The sequence below is a fragment of the Camelus ferus genome, chromosome 11, assembly GCF_009834535.1.
Source record: "Camelus ferus isolate YT-003-E chromosome 11, BCGSAC_Cfer_1.0, whole genome shotgun sequence".
NCBI classification, from domain to species: Eukaryota; Metazoa; Chordata; class Mammalia; order Artiodactyla; family Camelidae; genus Camelus; species Camelus ferus.
The window spans coordinates 29,895,539-29,915,242 of NC_045706.1; the positions used below are offsets into that span (position 1 = coordinate 29,895,539).

Below are 19,704 nucleotides of genomic sequence, written 5' to 3' on the forward strand. Positions count from 1 at the left end.
AGACCTTGAGGTTCAGTATACACTTATTGTAATATTTTAGCATGGTGAATGACACTTCCACAGGTACCATGACCCTTCCAAGGCTAACCATAAAAGGTCAAAAAGTGGGCAGTGGCCCAATTCCTGAAGGGAATCTCAGCCCCTTACCCAAAGTAGTTCGAATAATCCTCCCACTTGTAAACACATGAAGCTATTGAGCCCATAAAAACTAACAACCCCCACACCTCGTGGCCACTCTCCCTTCTGAGTAAGACGGTCTGCACTTTGTCTATGGAGAGTGTATCTACTTTTACAGCACCCAGCCCTGACACTTCGTGGCCTTTCTCTTGCCTTCTGAAATAGCCTGCACTCTATGGGGTATGTATCTCTTTAAATCTACGTTTACTCAACTGTGTCTTTCCTGCGTGAAGCCAAGGATCCACACTTGGCTGGGCATGTCCCAGGGACTCAACAGAGACCGGAAACACAGCCATCCTCTCACTCCATATTCATTTTTCCTGCATCAGTTTTACCTTAAATAAGGAAAGTACTGTTTACTTAAATGTTCAACAAATGAAACACTTTTGCAATGCAATTTTTTTAAAGTCAAATTTCCTTCTTGGAGTATTTCAGAAAATAAACCCATGAAATGCACAAAATAGAGCCTTATTAGTTGGAACTGAGAGAAAAATCAATATAAATGGTAGAATGTTTAGAAAGAAATGCAATTTTGCTAAGTTCCCATGCCTTGTAACTTTATGCAGCCTATCAAAATACTAAGGGGCAGTGCTTGGTACATAATCAGGGTTTACCAAGTGTTCCTGCATTTATTTAAAATACCAAGGAGCTCACTTCTATTGCAATTGCACTGTTAGTAAGCAAACTTTTTAAAGGGCAAGGCTTTCTCCTTTCTCTGAAGTGGCTAATTTCCCTGAAATTTAAAAAAAAAAATTTAAATCTTTTAAAAAATGATATAATTTTCATTTTTACATGTTGTGTAGCAGACTAGTACAAATTAATGATTTTACTACTATAAAAAAGCAAAATTTGCCACCCCAAAATGTGTCTCTTTGGCATGAGGATTAATTTAGGCTAATAATTTTTAAGAAACAGAAGACGCAAGAAGTTTTTCTTGTTTCTTCCCCCTAAAACTTCCTAAAAGAATTTTTATAGAGGGCCTGTTCTGGAATAGAACTAAGAATATGGACTAGGTGAGGTGGGGGAAATTAGGCAGAGCCTAGAAATCAGAGTCCATTCTGTGTCCCACCCTCTCTGCAAGGCCCGGCAAACATTTGTTTACCGAACATGTGCTCTGCATCTCCACATGAATTGCCTTACTCTGCCTTTGATGTCTCAAACCTTACCTCCAACATCTTTTGTTTCAGCTGAAGATGGTATTTAAGGTGAGGGTTTCAGTTATTTTGTTGAGTTACTCAGTTTTCCTGAGTCTCTCCCATGTATACATGTTATTAAACTTTTGCTTTCTCCTGTTAATGTGTTATATCTGTTAACGTGTTTCATGTTAATTTAATTATTTGGGGGGGGTGGTAATTAGATTTGTTTGTTTGTTTGTTTATAATGGAGGTACTGGGGATTGAACCCAGGACCCTGTGCAGGCACTCTACCACTGAGCTATACCTTCCCCCTTCAGTTTAACTCTTAAACCTGCCAGAAGAACAAAAGATACAGGAAAATTTCTTTCTCCCTGACATGACATTTGGGAATTCATATTTTGGACACTGCTTTCACAAAATCAAAATAATATGAATTGAACAGAAAAATAACTTCTCACCAGAGGTAAGAACTTTGTTTTCTGACAAGATATATGTCAACTATCATGGCAAATTAAATTCTGATTTTCCATTGCTACCTCTCTTTTTTTTTTTTTTGCCTCTTTTTTATCAGCCAGTCTCTGCTGTCTGAATATACCTGTGGAATACAAAATAATTTTACCTTATCCAAACAAAAATAGGAAATGAAAAATCACAATAAACCATATGGCATTTTAAAGTAAGACAAATTATTCCATGATTATATGCTTTAGTATCATACCCTCCAACAGTGTAAATTTTAAAAAGTTGACAATTCTAGATAAAAATAGCATTAGTTCCTAAGCTACAATGAAAGCTGTTATTCTGAAATCAGAGGCTTTGAAAATCTCAATGCTCTTTCACAAATGCTACCTAACTTCTGTAGAGTCAAAAAATATACTCAAGCTGGTAACATTATATGAAGGTCATCAGTGTGAAAAGAATCAGCAAAACTATGACTATGTTCTATGACTTTAGAAAACTATGCTAATTACTGGAATTTTCCAGTAGCATTTAAATGATACAATGTAGACCTGGGCTAAAAGGACAATGAAGTGAGAAATATTAAGTATACAAGCAAATGAAACACCATTATTAAATTTCACATTATCTTGAGGATTTTAGGAAAATGTTAGTTTTTAATTGAAAATATACTTTAACCAAAAAAAAAAAAAAAAAAAAAAGAATAGCCCCATGTTTCCTGTATAGGAGCTTCAAGGGAAGATATAGTACTATATTTTAGCTGCCAGTTCTGTCAGTCTCAAGAGGCTAAAGGCCTTGTGCATCCCCAAGAAAAGTTCATTCCTTTTTATCTCCATATGTAGTTAAATATCCCCAAAGAATTTAAGACTCATTTCAAGTAATTACTCTGCTTGCAAGTTTTATTTACACAGTAATTGTTAATAGTGGTTTTTAGTGAATTCGTTGTATTTACATTTTATATACACATTTATACTTGAAAGGTAAAGAAACTGTACAAGTTTAAAAAAATGAGAAAAAGAAATACAGTAACTGAGGTCCAACTCAGGAAACAAATACATAAAAGTAAGATTAAATTTAGGCAGGTAATATAACCTCAATGAGATTACTGCCAGGGGTTACATTCCTCTATCAGAGCCACCAATACCAAGGAAGTAGTTACCAGAGTTCAAATGTCATTCTAAAACCTATTAAGACCCTGGGTACTCCCTCAATATTTTACTACACTACTAGTTTCCACTAAGCAAGCTCCTATGATAGGAGTTAACTTCTGAAGGTTCCATTAGTGGTCCCTAGGCTAGAATGACCCATGGGGTAAAAAAATATGGGTACCATCTGGTCCCATACTCTAAAGAGGCAGTCACTACACTAACAAGGTTCTCAGGCTTGTTAGTTTGAAGACTATATACCACTAACAGAAATAGTGTGCTTAAGTGTTGTTTCAAACCACACTGCAACATAAAAGCACACTGTAAGTCTAATTATTACCAAATAGCATGTTATATAGATATCACTCATAATATTCAAGTGATTTATTTTAGGTTCAAGGATTAAACATATTATAATAAATTCAATGTCAATTTACCAATAACTAATCATTCCTTTATCTATTATACCATCAAAGTTAGACTCATTAGAAAAAAATTATCTTTTTCTTTAACTCTTATTTCCATTGATTAGAAAAATTATACACAGTGTTTTACAAGTCATGGACTTGGCTACATATTAAGATTTCAAATTTCAAGTTGAAATCAACAAATTTTGTTTCTACATACAGTGAAGGAATTTTAACTAACAAAGCTGAAGTTTTGCCAAGTACCATGCTATTTAAGAACTCTCAGAATTCATCACTTTTTACTCCTACCAGTGAAAAACCTCATTTATATTTATGGACTTACTCCCCAAAACAGTCTTCAGTCCATTAAAGTGCAAAGAACTTTCTTTCTACCAGTTAGCTTTCTTAAATTACTAGATGAACAATTTCTTAAACTAAAAACAGGCTAAAACTTTTTTGAGTGATAGAAACTCTGTAAGGAAAAGAAACAACTTCCCTTCAAAAACTAGACTTGATACTGTGGAAAACACCTAAACAAATGCTAAACAATCTCCCATCAATATTTCCAGTTCCCAGATAACCCTAATTTCCCCCAACCTGTGAGTGAAGATAAACAACTTCAGTGACTTAACTAATTTACAATAAAGTTGCTCATTCTTGGTCTATAACATTTTCAAAGGTTCGGAACTGAAGATAACACCTGTACTAAGGTATTTATTTCAAATAGTATTTTGGAAGTTAAAGTAATATTTAACTCTCCTGTTCTGACCACCAAAGTGCCTTTATGCTAATTGTTAAAAAAGAAAAATTTTTTAAATTTAAACTATCTCCAAAGCTGTTAAAAAATTTTATTGCATTAAACTGTTCACTCCAAATTATGGAGTATGAACTAGCCATTTAAACTTTTTCCTTTGTAAAATGGCTCTCCCTACAAAATACCGTTGTTTTTTTTTTAATACTGTCAATAGGTTACTCATTTATTTCAGCCATGGAATTCAAAATCAGCAGTTTTCCATGTCTTGCTTCTTTCAGCTTTCTTCAACATTTTCTTCCATGCTTTTTACATAGGAAACAAAAAACTTTTATAAAAAAAATTTTCTCTATTTCAACTAGTCTGTTAATTTTGAAGATTAGCTTTTCAGAGCAGGACTATTATTCTTTTCTCCTTCTTTAATATCCTTCATTACAGATGCAAAGACCTGGAAATTATATAAAGTAAACATTAATCCTAAAAAAACTACCATGCCGATTAAAGAGATTTAAATAACTGTAGTTTATTAACATGAAAAAGCTTTAGTATACTTAACTCTGCCCCCTTAAAAACTGCCATTCTCAAATCCTCATTTGTTTCAACCCAACTTTATGGCATATAGTTAGATCCTAGTTTTCATCATTTGCCAAACATTCTAAAATTAATATTAGGTAACAAAATATTTTCTGGACCAATATTCTTATATTTTCATTTGGATAAGCAATAAAACTGTGAGCTTATAATGCCTACTGTCTATCATTCATGGAGCAAGTTTTAACACTACTTTTATGTAATTTAACTTTAGACTGCCAATGCATTTGCTTCCCTAACAAGGCTAAGCATCTAAAAAGTCAGGATCATATATTATGTTCTTTCTGTCGCAAACCCTTAGTGCACATCAGGTGTTTCACACAATTGCTGTCTACTTGAAATACCAAGGTAATTACATAATTGCCCTGGCAAATACATGACTATTGTAGGCTGCACTTCACTAAACTCATGTATCTGGATTTACATAAAAATAAAACCATAGAATAGGTGAAAGAGAAGCAATCCATTTTTTTTGAAAGTGAAATTTTTTAAAGTTCTCTTTTTAATTTAGCACTAACATTTGAGAAATACATACTTTTTTTTTTAACAAGTAAACTGTTTTAACACATCAATTACAAGTAGGAAAATGTCACTCTACCTGAGTCCATTTTTTGGTGCTATTCTGCATCTGAATGGCTGCAATACAGCTGAATAGCTTTTCTGATGTGATATCTTCCGGCAATTTAGTTAGAAACTGTGCTATATGAATAAAGTCCATCTGTAGGAGAATATCTTCATATAATCGGAGGATTCCTAATCCAGTCCTAAATAAAAATTCCTCCCCATCTCTGCAAAATACATCCCAGACTCGACAGGCCAGATCAAGTGGTAGTGATTTGCTATACAGTGTGAAGATCCTAAAATTAGGGGAAAAAAATAGTCATTCAGATTTTTCATTCACTTACTCGTTTACTCATTAAGCATCTCTATGTAAAAAGAACAGTGCTTAAGTAGAGATAAAAAGGCAAATAAGATATGGCTCCTTCCCTCAAAGAACCTCAGTCATGGGAAATTAAGTAATAAATAACAAAAGCCGGTGAATTTATAACCTTAAAGTAGAGATATGGTCCAGTACGAACCAGAGTGGCAGAATAACCTCATGGTTAAGGGTATGGGTGCTGAAACCAGAATACCTGAGTTTGAATCTTAGATTTGCAATTGATTGGTTGTGTTACCTTGAGTAACATAATTATCCCTGCTGTGCCCCAGTTTCCTCATTAGTAAACAAGATAATAAAACTACCTTTCAGGGTTGTTTTGAAAATTAAAGGAGCTAATAAATGTAAAGTGTTTAGAACAGTGCCTGGCACATAAGAAACGCTCAATAAAAGTTACTTATTATTGTATGAGGAACCCAAGTATTATCTTTTAGTAACTTAAATACAAAACCATAAAGTCTGACTTCTCTCTTTTCTCTTTCCACAAGCATCCACTGCTTTATTTTCCCTTCACTGAACTTTACTTACTACTTCTTTTGGAGCATGTATACCCTCCAACAGAATCACCAAAATGGTTTTTCCCATCCTTTCTGACAATGTCTGATCATATAAGTCTTTATCCAGTAGTACTTCAGGGTGGCATTCTGGCTGGAAAAGTAGGGAGAGTAGGTGCTAGAGAACTTCTCTTGAAGTTACCTTGACAAAGAAGGTACATATTTTTTAAACAAACTGTGTGTATATCTGAGGTAGTGCTGATGAAACGTGAGCAAAGGAACTAAAGGCTCTCCTGCCAAAAAAAGAAAAATATACCCTGTAGTACTGCCTCTTATTTATTCCTCTTTTTTTCTTGCATCGATTCTGGGATTTGTATGTTATAAGCTTAACAAGGCAGTGAAACAAATTCACATATACTTCTTAAATTATAAACCCATATTTGACTACATAACAAAAAGCACACATACTCTTGGTAGCACAGAGAATGCTAACTCACTGTTCAAAAAGAGACAGGGTACCAGTAGTGCCTAGGCAGTTTCTATTATACAGTACTCACTTGGTATTAATTCCATCCTGCAAACTTTAACAATTGTGATCCTGTTTTGCCTAATGTTCACACTCCTTAAAATGAACAATTGAGGGTTTTCCCCCACTTCTTTACAGATTTAGTATTTGATCTTGGTCCTCTGGGTCCCATGATATAAAATCCTTCTCCCCATGATCTTAGGTCTTACCCAGAGGAACTCTAATGTTCCTAATGGGAATGGGCGGGAATACATCGAAAAATAACTTACTTTTTTTTAAAGCCTGAATAAAAGAAACCCCAAACAACTGGAAAGATATTTGATCAATGCCATTATCTATCTATCTATCTATCTATCTATCTATCTATCTATCTATATTAAAACTTAATGTCATTTATATAAAACCTACTGATTTTTTTTTTAGAGGGGGATTAGGTTCATCTCTTTATTTATTATTTTTGGTGGAGGGACCAGGGATTGAACCCAGGACCTCCTGCATGCTAGGCATGCACTTTGCCACTGAGTTATACCCTCCCCACCCTGACTTTTTAATGATTACGATTTAAGGTTTAAATATTTAATAATACTCTTAACAATCTATCTTAAGAGCAACAGCTCCATCTCTTGGGAAAAATTCAGTCCCCTTTCTATAATCAACTGGCTACTGCTCACCAGAGTCCTAGCAACAGAAAAGCTAGAACTGGAAAGTTGAAAAAAGACATTAGCACTTAAATAAGGCATCATTACTCTGTCAGAAAGCTGGATAAGGTCTTGACAAACACAAAGCCCTTGGTAAAGAAATACTATCATAACTTTCATAAGCCTTTGTGTGTTAAGAATACTAAAGGAATAGCAACTAACTCTTTTTGAGAGTTCAGTATGTACCGGGCATTGAATGAAATAATCCACGTAAAACACTCTCACTACACCTCAAGATACAGATATTATTATTCCCATTTTATAGTCAGGAAACTGAAATACAAACTGAGGGATTCTGATTTCAACCCAGAGTCTATGCTCTTAATCAAATGCCTCCCCACAAAAATGAGAGTTTCTCTATATGTAAGAGTTTTTTATATGTACTATCCTGTGCATAAGATTTACTCTAGCTCCCAAAACATAAAAAAGTTACACTTTGTTTCCTTTTAATTATATTTTACATATGTATGTTATGACTTACCAGTCTATCAAGTATATGTCTGGTGTAAGACTGTAAGATTTGAAATGAAGAAATAGTTTGGAGAGATTTTCTTCAAAAAATACTTCAAACGTTGCAAAGTATTTCAACATCTACAGATAGAAATTTCAATAAAATTATTTAAGAGTATACTCTAGAAATAGAGAAATTAAATCCTTAATCATAAATTAATAGAAAACCTTGCTTAGCACCTCTGACTCTTTTCATCAAGCATTCATAAAACTATAATTCCATGAAAACTTTATTTTACATCAGATTATCTTAGTCTTCTAATTACTGTTTTTCACTCTAAAGGGCATTTAGACTACAGAAATTGACAGTCAAAGAAAAACATGATTCATTCCAAATGTCCATACCATGCTGTGATCCACACGAAAAAAGGCTAATTGGCATGGCTTATTCAGAAGATTTGCAAATGCAATGAAGGCATCTGCCTCTTCCAAATTGAGAATGAGAACTGCTGCTATGAAGGACATCCCTTGAACCTTCAAAGGGAAAAGAAATTAATCAAAATGTGCTTACAATAATAATTCTATACAGTTTATTTTATCATATTCCTCAAAAATGACAAAGTGATATTACAAAGTAGAATTAAACAAGATTTCTTATTTCTTTTTATCTCCTAACAAAGGTAAATATAGAGAACCACTAAAAATTATGAAATTCTCCCTAATTTTACATTTCTTGTTCTTATAGTTTAAAAAGCATTACAGAAAATTTTGGAAAAAAGAAAAAAGTATCACCTTTTACTTGCTACATACAAAAGCCTATCTCAGTATCCTACTCTAGTTTTCATTTTCTCTGTCTGAAGTCTTTCAAAGTATAAACTCACAAAATTTAATGAAAATGAGGTGATTGTCCTCATTGTTATAACATATCTGCTGAGGTAGAACGAGAACAACTAAGAATAAAAGATCTATGAGAGGTGCTGCTGAAATTCCAAGAAACAAGAGGTTGTGGGGGTTAGGCTAGTAAGGCTGATTCCTGGGAAAAGCAGGAGAAAGAAATCAAGAAAAACCATTCTAAGGAGGTGAGCAGAGACATACAGGACCAGCTCAGTTGGAGCACAAGATTTATGAGAATAATGGGGGAAATTAGAAAAAGTAGGATGTATTTACAAACTGTGGAAGGTCTTCAGTAAAAGGCTCAGCTATATAGATGTCTGCTTGTGAGTTATAAGTAGCTCTTGCACATTTCTGAGCAGATAAATAAATTAGAACTGCTACTGCAAAAATACTGATTCTTTCATTAAAAAAAAAGTTTATCAAGTACTTCCGGTAGAGATTTGCATAACAGACTTATACAGTGGCCACTGAGAACATTTGCAATGATACTTCTGTCTCTTCCTCCCAGCAAAAAGTTTTGAAAGGGATACCTACAATCACTATGTCTACTTTCTCAGCTCCCTTTAAACTCTTTAGCGCACTTCAATCTGGATTCCCACTCTATTACTATATATACTATCATGAAATGTCTCTTGCCATGACAACCAATTATATTCACTGTAAAATCCAATGGACACTTTCCTACTCTCTTAGTAGAATTTCCTTAGCTTCTGTGATCCAATATTTCTTTATTCTCCTCCTATTTCTCTGGCTTCTTCTGAGTACTCTTTGCAGACTCTGTAGTAATTACCTATTTGATTTTCTAGAATATAAATTCCATGAGGACAGAGCCTGTGGTAGGTAGAATAAATCTGCCCGTGAAGATATCCACGTCCTAATCTCTGGAACCTGTGAAAATGCTACCATACATGGCAAAAGGGACTTTACGGACACGATTAAATTAAGGATCTTGTGATGGGAAGATTATTTTGGATTGTATGGCTGGGCCCAAGGTAATCATTACAGACTCTTTATAAGTACAAGAGGTTGGCAGGAGACTAAAGAGATATTTGACAATGCTACACAATTGACTTTGAATTTTGGAGGTGGTGCATCAAGAGCCAAGGAATGCAGGCAGCCTGTAGCAGCTGGAAAAGACAAGGAAATGGCTTCTCCCCTAGAGCCTCCAGAAAGAACATAGGCTGCCAACACTCTGACTTGAGTCCAATGAAATCTGTTTCGGACTTCTAACCTCCAGAGTTGTCAGATAGTGAATTTGAATTGTTTAAAGACATTAAGTTTGTAGTAATTTGTTACAGCAAGAATAGGAAACTCATACAGAGACAAGATTGTGTCTGTTCATTCACAGTTGTATTCTTAGTACCAAAATATTTGCTGAATGGATGCGAAGGGCAAACTGTTAACCATCTGTAACAGAAGGGTAGCAGAACAAAAGAAGGGATTAAAAATATATTTAATTGAATCAATATGTTTATTATAAGAAACATTATTTTACATATCACAAAAAGGACAAAATGCTGCCAATTAAACAATGACAACGCTTTCTTAGAATTTATATTTTATGTTCACTGAGCTATTTAAAGCTCAGATTTACCATATATCACTCTTCTGAATATATGAAAAGGAAACAAGTTATATCTACAACATCTTTAGAGTCCAATTTTTCTGAATATTCTGTATTATTTATGAACTCATGGTATGATGCACTGAAATAGGCATTTAAAGGAGACTAAATAGATACAACAGCTAAGTGCCACACAGGATTCTGACTTGATCTGGAAAGGGGGTAACAGAACTCCTACAACTTTTTTGTTAGTTTGAAGTTGTTCAAAGTAAAAATTTGGGAAACAAACAGTAATTAAAAAAAAAAAACAAAAACCTATATATGGGCCACTCACCTTCAGAAATAAAACTTTACCAGTTAAAGCACCTGTGTAACCCACCTACTTTCTGCCACATGAAGTCTTTCTCTCCTCTCTTCCCCTATGCCTGCCTCGGATATGGGAGGAGGGCATCTACTCAGATTCCCCATTCTTTGTTATCTTTGCAGACATGCACACAGATCTTTCTTATTTTGGGGGTTTTACTGATATAATCACTATTGAGAAACAGAGTTACAATGAAAAAAATTAATGTGGGAAAGTTACAAAGCTTACAGATTTCTTATGGTAATATCTGACTTCTTGTCTACAGTTTCTGACTCCTGTAATGATGGGAAATTTAATCGGTCTTCTCACCTTCACTTTTATGATACACTCACCTTGGAGTCCCACCATAGTGCAGGCCCAGTTCGCTATATGTGCCAGCAGATACAATCTGGCAAAATAATAGCAACCTATCTCCTTGCTTCAAAGGAGAAAGCTTATATCAAAGGACCTACAGACAGCTGACACTCAAGACTCAAAGAGTTTTACTCTATTCACAAGTAATCTAGAACGATTTCCTCCTAGTAGGAAACTAACACAATTCAACAATCAAAATAGAGTGGGCTTAAATTGGGACAACCATACCCTGTAGAAAAAGACTTCCCAAAGAGCACACTGTATAGTCATGAATTATTTTAAGGGAATTCATTTGTTTAATTTACATATTTTTCTTTTCTTAAAATGGTCTGCCTAAGAATGTCATTAAATTCATAGAAGCAAATGATAGATAGTCACAGTCCTCACCCATTACAAAACTTACTATGGTGAATTGCTCTGAGGCATGAAATACAAAACAGGATAATTCTAAATACTGTTTTAGAAAAGCCTCTGGCTTCCTATCATATATAAATAGAAATATGATTGAATTCCATCATGTGATAGAATAGAGATGAGTAATTACAATTTTCATTTCATTTCATTACAAAATTCAATTACAATTCTTCATTCCATACCTTTTATCTAACAATATGTAACATTTGATGGAGAGTCGCAGGAAAATGAATTAAAGATAGCAATGCAAATTGGTGCCCTTTGTTATTTTAAATATAACTAGAATGTAAACCACTACCAAATTTTTACAAAATATACTGAAGAAATTCCACAGATAAAAGTTTTGGTGTGACTGATTTAGAGATTCAGATGTATTTTTTATTAATGTAGTTAAAAACCTTTTTGTCAAATCACAGCACGAAATATGTATTCTAATATAGTTGATACTATTTTTATCTCTTCTTATATGTCTGATTTGGCTGACTGGTTTGCCAATGAGGCATGCATGGCTTTACCAGTTAGGTTATAACATGGTCATTTTACATCAATCTAATGAGTTAATTAATTTGTATATCCTGTAGAACACTAACAAAGGGATTGTTTATACATTTTTCTTTAAATGGATGATGACATATATAAACTCATTGTAGTGTTTAAAGTGTTTGGCTACACTTTTTAAAACAGACATACATTTTATTTTAAAATGTATTTAACAAGTGCTGAAAATTAAACCCTTGACAATTACACTTATAATGAAAAAATTTAAATAAATGTTAACTTAAAAATGTGATGGGATTATTAATGTTTGTATGATTCTATTACAGAACACATGAGCAAGAGAGTATAGATTTTCTGTTCAAATTTTATTTTCTCCATAAGGACTACTTGATCACCTTCTTTTAATACTACAACTTGCTCCATCTCCAAACTCGGCACTTCGTCCCCTTTACTATGGCACACTTTTTCCATAGCACTTATTACCTTTTAATATAACATATGATTTACTTATTTATTTGTTGTTTATTGTCTGTCTCCTCCTTCTAAACTAAAAGCATCAGAGAGAGGAATCTTTCTTTTTGTCCACTGGAGTGAACAAAATGCCTAGAACAAGGCCTGGGAAATATCAATAAACACACAATAAATATCTGTTGAGTGAATGGATGAATATACAAATGAACATCAAACAAAATAATCTGTACCAGGCAGCTACCTACTGTGAGTGCTCTAAAATTCTTCTATTTTAAGACAAAGGCGAGAAGATGAAGGTTTTACGATTTCTAGTTAAACACGGCAAATTGAACGCATTGTTTTTTCTTTGTTCCCTTCGAAAGCCAACTAAAATAACAGAAAATGTTTTTCAAAATTGTCCTAGGAGGACAAAAAAAATCGAAAATAATATAAAAAGTAGATAAAAGATGTCAACAGCATTTTAGAAATTTTAACTTCACTAAATGTAGAATGTTGATAGTAAAATATATGTAGAGAAGGAAGCCAATAAGCAGTAAGCCAATTCAGCCATAAAATTCGGAAAGGCTCAGGAACTGAAGTTACCAGCTACTTTTAAAATTGAAAGGTAGGGCTAAAACTAGGATTGGCTGAAATCCATAGAAAGAGCAAATCCTCTCCCCTATCCTGTATGGACAGGTGCCTATCTTTCCCTCAACCTAGCAGAACATAAGAGGTTTACTGCTAAAGGAACAGTCAGGAAAAGGAGCATTAGGGAGAAGAGGATAAAGCACCACAGCAGGGACAATAAATAAACATTTACAAATTGAATGGTGAAATCCCCAGCTGCTCTCCCAGAAAGCTGGCGGTCTAGTAAGTCCCTGGTAGGAGATGGGAAGATTCCTCTCCAGGTAAGTTGACAGGACCAAGAAAAAAAACATGAGATACAGACAATTGGGAGCTAATACAATATAAGATACTATGAGATATGACAGTTAAATGTTTATATTCAAAAAACAGATTGAAACAAATACTTACATAACCAACATCAGGTCTGTAACATGTATATGCCCCTAATATACTATGTAAGACATCATGATATGGGCCACCCTTAGAGAAGAGAAAAATGAAATGTCAAACTGTACAAATAATTGTCTGCAAGTTAACTCTCAAAATACATGTTAATAAACTTTATACTTCCTAAATGACTAGTTTTAGTATATTTAATCATTGTCAAAAATATTCTAAATGCACTCTACCAAAATGTTTTCTAAGGAATGGATAAAAAGTATTTCATTGTGAATAACAAAAACCAAATAAACTAGTTTAATGGACACAAGCTATACAGTTTGTGTACAATGTTAAAGATGTCTACATTTGGTATAATAAGAGTATAAAAGATTGTTTTGTTTGATACAATTTCAGCAAAAGAAAACCATCAAGCTACACTAAATTAAGTTTATCAATAATTTAATCTTAATGATAAAAATTTTAATCTCATTTTATCAACCTAAAATAGAAGGATTCCATGAACAAAGGCTTGAGTCATATATACATATAAAATGTAATTATTTCTCTCCTCATAAAGTATAAGCTACTTTATAACAGCCACTGCACAAGAAATTAACCACTTCTTCCCATTTCAATAGTGATTGTGAAAACGTTTAAGTTTTGGAACAAACTCCTTCATATTTTAACAATTTACTAGGCAAAAATGTTAAAATTCAGATATGTTACAGAATAAAAATAAAACAAAGAAACTCACCTCAGTGAAAATTCATCAAGCATCTTTATGTGCTATGCTAACTGCAATCTATTCAATCAGTGGAATCAAATAATAGAGGGAGGGGAGGGTACAGCTCAGTGGTAGAGTGTGTGCTTAGCATGCACAAGGTCCTAGGTTCAATCCCTAGTACCTCCATTAAATAAAAACAAAAATAAACAAAACTAATAGAAATGCCTTAAAATTTTCCTACTAGTTTCACATTTTTTTTATTTAAATGTCCCTAATTTTTATAGTTTTGCCTGTTCTCTTGGATTTAAAAAAATAGTAGTTACAAGCTGGTTAGAAACTCTCACCTTCTGAAAGATGTAGAGAGATGGAAATGTACGAGATATGTCCAGCTTAATTAATTCCAAACTGGCTTCTCGATCAGCAACAGATACACCTGCATTTGCCAGGCAGAAAAAATTTAAATGATTACTTGACTATACCAAATCCAATCCTGTAAACACAGAATGATCACATAGCAGATATGTTACTTAAGGAAAGATGAAAGTTGAATAATCAAGAAATTTCAACAAGTGACACATAGCTTTTGGTAAAACTTAGAGCCCTTAATATGAAGAAAGTAACTAAAAATTTATCAGAAAGTTACACAGTGTAGGATTTCTGCTTTCAGATTTAATAGAAGGTGGGCAAAGACTATTGCTCCCACAATAACAACTAGGGAAAAACAAATACATTTCAAATATTATATATTTTAAAAAAGACAAGAGAGCTGTGAAACAAAGAGGTCTAGAGGATTTAAATTCCAGAAAGAATATTCTTTCATTTCCCAAGTGAGGGGACACCAGTGGCCATTTTTCTTTCTAGGGGCATCTGCCAAGTCTGGGCAGGGGCTCAGGACTAAGCTTGCCAATGACATAGGTATTCTGGTGGGGAAGGAGAAACCAGAGAGCTTTTTATGGCCACATTAAGTCTGATGTGAGAGATAAGACCTGGAGGAGACTGAATGTGTATTTAGTTTTCCCCTGTGGGACTTTTGAAAACTGAGTGCTACTGTAGTGCAGGAGGCTGGGCAGGGGAGGCAGAATGAAATCATCCTAAATCACATGGTCCTTGGGAGAATGTCTTGGGGGAGGGGGCTGTAATCAAAATAAGAAAGTTCTTCCTATCAACAAATTTGAAAATCAAGATGAACTAAATCTGGGGAAGGGTATATAGCTCAGGGGTAGAGTGTGTGCCTAGCATGCACAAAGTCCTGGGTTCAACCCCCAGTACCTCCATTAAAATAAATAAATACCTAATTACCTTCCCCCAAAACAAAATTTAAAAATAAAATCTTTAAAAAAACGAATGAAATCTATCTAAAGCTGCAATCTTGCCCCAACTTAGTTCAGGTTACTGACTGAACTGAGGTAATAAGTCCACTGCCTAACAGAAAAGAGCATGTGCCCTCTGCAGGGGAAACATCAGCTTCAGTTTATACATTCTTTTCATATGTAATGACTGACATACAATTTAAAATTTTAAGATATGTAAAGAATCAGGAAAATATGACTTAATAATCAAGGGGAAAACCAGCCAATAGAAGCAGACTTGCATTTCTGAATTAACAAACAAGAATATTAACTGTTATAAATATGTTAAAGGAAACAGAGAAAATGAAGGGGGAAATGTATGGGATAGAAAGATGAAGAATTTCCACAGAAAAATAGACTCTACAAAAGAAGCAGGTAGACATTCTAGAATTACAAAATATAATATCTGAACTTAAAGACTCATTGGACATATTTAACAGACATATCTAATAGATACGAGAAGAGAGGATTCATGTACTTGATTATAAAAATCATCTAATCTGAAGCATAAAAAGAAAAATAATTTTTAAAAAATAGTATGAGACTTATGTGACACTGTTAAATGGTCTAATACACATATAATCAAAGTCCCAGAAGGAGATGAGAGATAAGGCAGAATATTTGAAAAGATAATGACCAAAAAAGTTAAATGACAACTGCAAATTATAAACACTCAGGAATAAGAAATCAACAATTTAAATAGAACAGTGCTTCTGACTGAAAAAATTCTTCATTTATATTTAATTTCTACTAAAGTGTAACTTTTACCATTTAATCATGGCAAAATGTCTCAGAAGTAAATGCTTATAATTTTAATTCTTATACTTTTAATACTTTTTAAAAATGAGTTTAAAACTCAGGCTGAGACCCTGCCAATTAAAACTTCTTATATCTTCTTCCTTGTACTTTTAGTTTCCCATAAATAGCAGACATAGCACTAGGTCTTGGGATGAGTCAAGAAATCAAGTCTTCTCCCTAACCTTTTTTAGTCAATTTTCCCCACCCTACTGTTCACTTTTCTAAAGTAGAAAAAAAGAGTATTCAAGGAATTTAACAGAGTTGTTTAGATACTCACAGAAAACCACTTAAGATGTGTACCATTTCTCTACCCTAAACCACATTCGTTAACTTCTAGAGTTTTACTTACAGGCAAGAGAAAAATTTGCTTTTTATGAAGTAGAAAGAAAAGTGACTAGCAGACAAACAGCTCTCCTTTATTCAAGGACAAGAGATAACTGAATTAATTTACCTAACTTTAATAAACTATGATGACAGGAAAAAAAGTGTTCTTGTTTTTCCCAAAATGACAAGGAAAAAAACTAATGAATGAGATTAGAGGGAAAGATGACATCTATGTGTGAATTAAATGAAAAAAAGGTTAAGGTGCAATATAGAATTATAAATAATATAGTAGAGAGTGAATAAAAGTCAGTGAGGGGGGAGACAAGAGGTCACAAGTGAGGTGTAAATATTATCTGTCTTTAAGTTAAGTAAGAGTTGGGCTAAAAATACAGCACCCCATTAGTCTTATCGTTGTGATTAAATCCTGGTCTCTGGGGTCCAACAATCTGGGTTTACATTACACCTTCACCGTTTACAATTTAACTGTTCTGAGCCTCAGTTTCCTCTTACATCATTCAGGATAATACCACCTACTTAAGAATTACTACAGTTCCTGACACATGGAATCACACTATTATCTCAGCAACTGGATTTTCGAGAAATTTTTATTGAAAAGAAAAAAAAAATCACACCTTCTATATCATTCTCTGAACTTGTTTCACTAAAGCTTTTCCAACGTTCTTTTGCTCTTGAGAGGAAGATTTCATAAAGCTCTGGGGGAAAAAAGAACAAAAACTCATAAATAGTAGGAAAGAAATTTATTTACATATTTTTATTTCTACTCTTAAAAAGAAAAAGAAAAATCCTATTATAAGGTCAGGTCTCCCTTATGTAGTAGGCATCAAAAATGTGGCAAACTGAAGTATCTGATTCTACCAAAACTTCATTACACAACCAGAAAGGCAAAGAAGAACACTGCAGAGTGGTCATCCAAATAGCTACGATACAGAATGCATGTAAGAGGCAGGAAGAGATGCTTCTGCTAAAGTAGCATCATTGTAGTACAGCAGAAACATGATTTTTTTTTTTGAGTCAGTCATACCTAGATTAAAATTCCAGCTCTGCCACTTACTACCTGTGGAACTTCAAGAAAGTTACTTGATCACTTTCAAACGTGGCTTTCTTCATCTGTAAACTGGAGAAAAATAACACCTAATCATGGGGTTACAGACGATTAAAAAAGATAATTTACATAAAGCTCCTGACACCTTACAGACCCACAATAAATGCTAGTTCTTCATTTCCTTCTCTCTTGAAACTAGTTTCTCCATTATAATATTGCTATCTGAAGCTACTGAACTTTACACAGATTTGGCCAGAGGGTCTACATACAAAAATCTCTACCCCTATCTTTTTTCTTCAAGTGCCTGATCACTTTCTGAGAATGCCACTCTGTGCTTCCAAATGCAGAATCTGATTAAAATGTCAAGAATAGAAAAAACTAAACATTTTCCCTCAGTTCTCAAATTTTAATTGTTCCTCCTTTCTAACTAAACAGTGCAGATACTATTGTTTATTTTTCACTTTTTTAAAATTGAAGTATACTTGATTTACAATGTTGTATTAGTTCTGGTGTACACAAAAATAGTAAATTTCAATGACAAAACAGGAAAAAATATTTCTTGCCCACACACCAACATTTATATATTGTCCCAAATATCAAGAACATTTTTTGCTTCAATGAATCTTTTTAAAAAATGTATTTGTTTTTAAAGATAATACATGAACATGATTTTTTTAAAATTCAAACAGTACAAAACAGTATAGAGTGAAAAATAAATTTCCTTCCCTCCAATGCACCTATTCTTACTAAAGCTCTAAAAATAAACACATGCATCCACAAGCATTTATATAGTTTCCTTTAAAAAAAAAAGTGGCAACATATTAAATGCACTGATCTGTGTCTTGATTTATCATATTGGAAGTTATTCCATATCAGTAAAATAAATCTGCTTTAGGTTTTTTTTTTAACAACTGCACAGTATCCCAATGTATGACTGTACTATAATGAGTACTCTTATATTGCCAAGAACCAGATCATTATAAAATAGTTGACTAGATATATTTCAAAGACTCTTACTATTCTGATCCCTTCTCCCTTCTGTTCACTTTCCATTTCTACGAATGGTTTGGAAAGAAGAAATTAAAAAAAATTTTTCCATTATCTGTGCCCAGCTCCGTCAATGATTTGATATATGAGGTAGATATAATCTTAAAATTTAGATATACAATTTTTTTGTAGTTATCAAGTATCAAATTGAAGTTTGCGCTTTTTGATTTCAAACTGATTCCAAGCTATGTCCAGATTCATTATTCTATTCAAATTTCAAAACCGTCTTTGGGGAGAGGGTGTAGCTCAGTGGTAGAGTGCAAGCCTAGCACACACAAGGTCCTGGGTTCAATCCCCAGTACCTCCATTAAATAAATAAATAAACCTAATTATCTCCCCTCCAAAACAAACAAACAAAAATCTGTCTTGGAAGAAGAAAGGTTAACCAAGATCACCTTTGAAAGTCACAAAATTGATCCAATAATAAAAATGTGGCAATGCATTTCAAAATATCAAAGGACACTTCTCCAGGAAAGATTTACAGTGCTCATCTATAGTAAGATGATCTGCCTCTCAGTTCAATTCCACTCTTGACTCCATATGTCACACATTTTATTTTGTATCTACCAATGTAGAGCTTGAAGCAGACTTAAAGAAGTATCTTGGGCTTCAACAGAGAATATTCTGAGATCAGTATATGTTTCACTTTCTGATTTTCTGACAATAATGATTTGTATACACTTTCAGCAAATTTCACTTTCACTATAATTTTATGTTTCTTTTCAAAAATAACTGTTAGAACACTCCTTTGAGATAGCTAATAATCTTACCTCTATTTACAGATGAAGAAAACTAAGACTTCCAGATGTTAAGTAATTTGCCCAAGGTCAAAAACCTATTATATAGTGGAACCAAGATTTGAACCACATTTGACTGACTTTAGAATACTTATTCTCAGTTACTATTTTCAGATGGTTATAAATTTCATGATTAAAACCAATACAGCAGGTATAGTCACCAGTAGAGCCACTGAAAGTAATAAACAAGGTTATCCAAAGTAAATTTACTTCAATCGAAATTTAGCTTCCTTCTCATCACTAAAGAAGAGAATGAGTACTCATTCCATTCCCGAATACATAATT

General features: G+C 33.5%; 1 protein-coding gene across 4 annotated transcripts in view; it reads right to left on the bottom strand.

Annotated features, from left to right (window-relative positions):
* Nucleotides 1–2,643: 2,643 nt before the first annotated feature.
* Nucleotides 2,644–19,704, bottom strand: part of TBC1D12 (TBC1 domain family member 12) — a 74,516-nt gene continuing 57,455 nt past the window's right edge. For 3 of the 4 annotated variants that reach the window (XM_032491290.1, XM_032491293.1, XM_032491292.1), the window contains 7 exons: nucleotides 17,145–17,225; nucleotides 14,386–14,474; nucleotides 13,345–13,416; nucleotides 8,177–8,305; nucleotides 7,803–7,912; nucleotides 5,265–5,523; nucleotides 2,644–4,523 (listed from right to left, as the gene is read on the bottom strand). In XM_032491290.1, the coding sequence (XP_032347181.1) occupies nucleotides 4,455–4,523; nucleotides 5,265–5,523; nucleotides 7,803–7,912; nucleotides 8,177–8,305; nucleotides 13,345–13,416; nucleotides 14,386–14,474; nucleotides 17,145–17,225 (809 nt within the window). In that variant the 3' untranslated portion in view covers nucleotides 2,644–4,454. Of the gene's footprint in view, nucleotides 4,524–5,264; nucleotides 5,524–6,131; nucleotides 6,252–7,802; nucleotides 7,913–8,176; nucleotides 8,306–13,344; nucleotides 13,417–14,385; nucleotides 14,475–17,144; nucleotides 17,226–19,704 lie in introns of those variants that run through there. The other variant, XM_032491291.1, reaches the window with a different exon arrangement.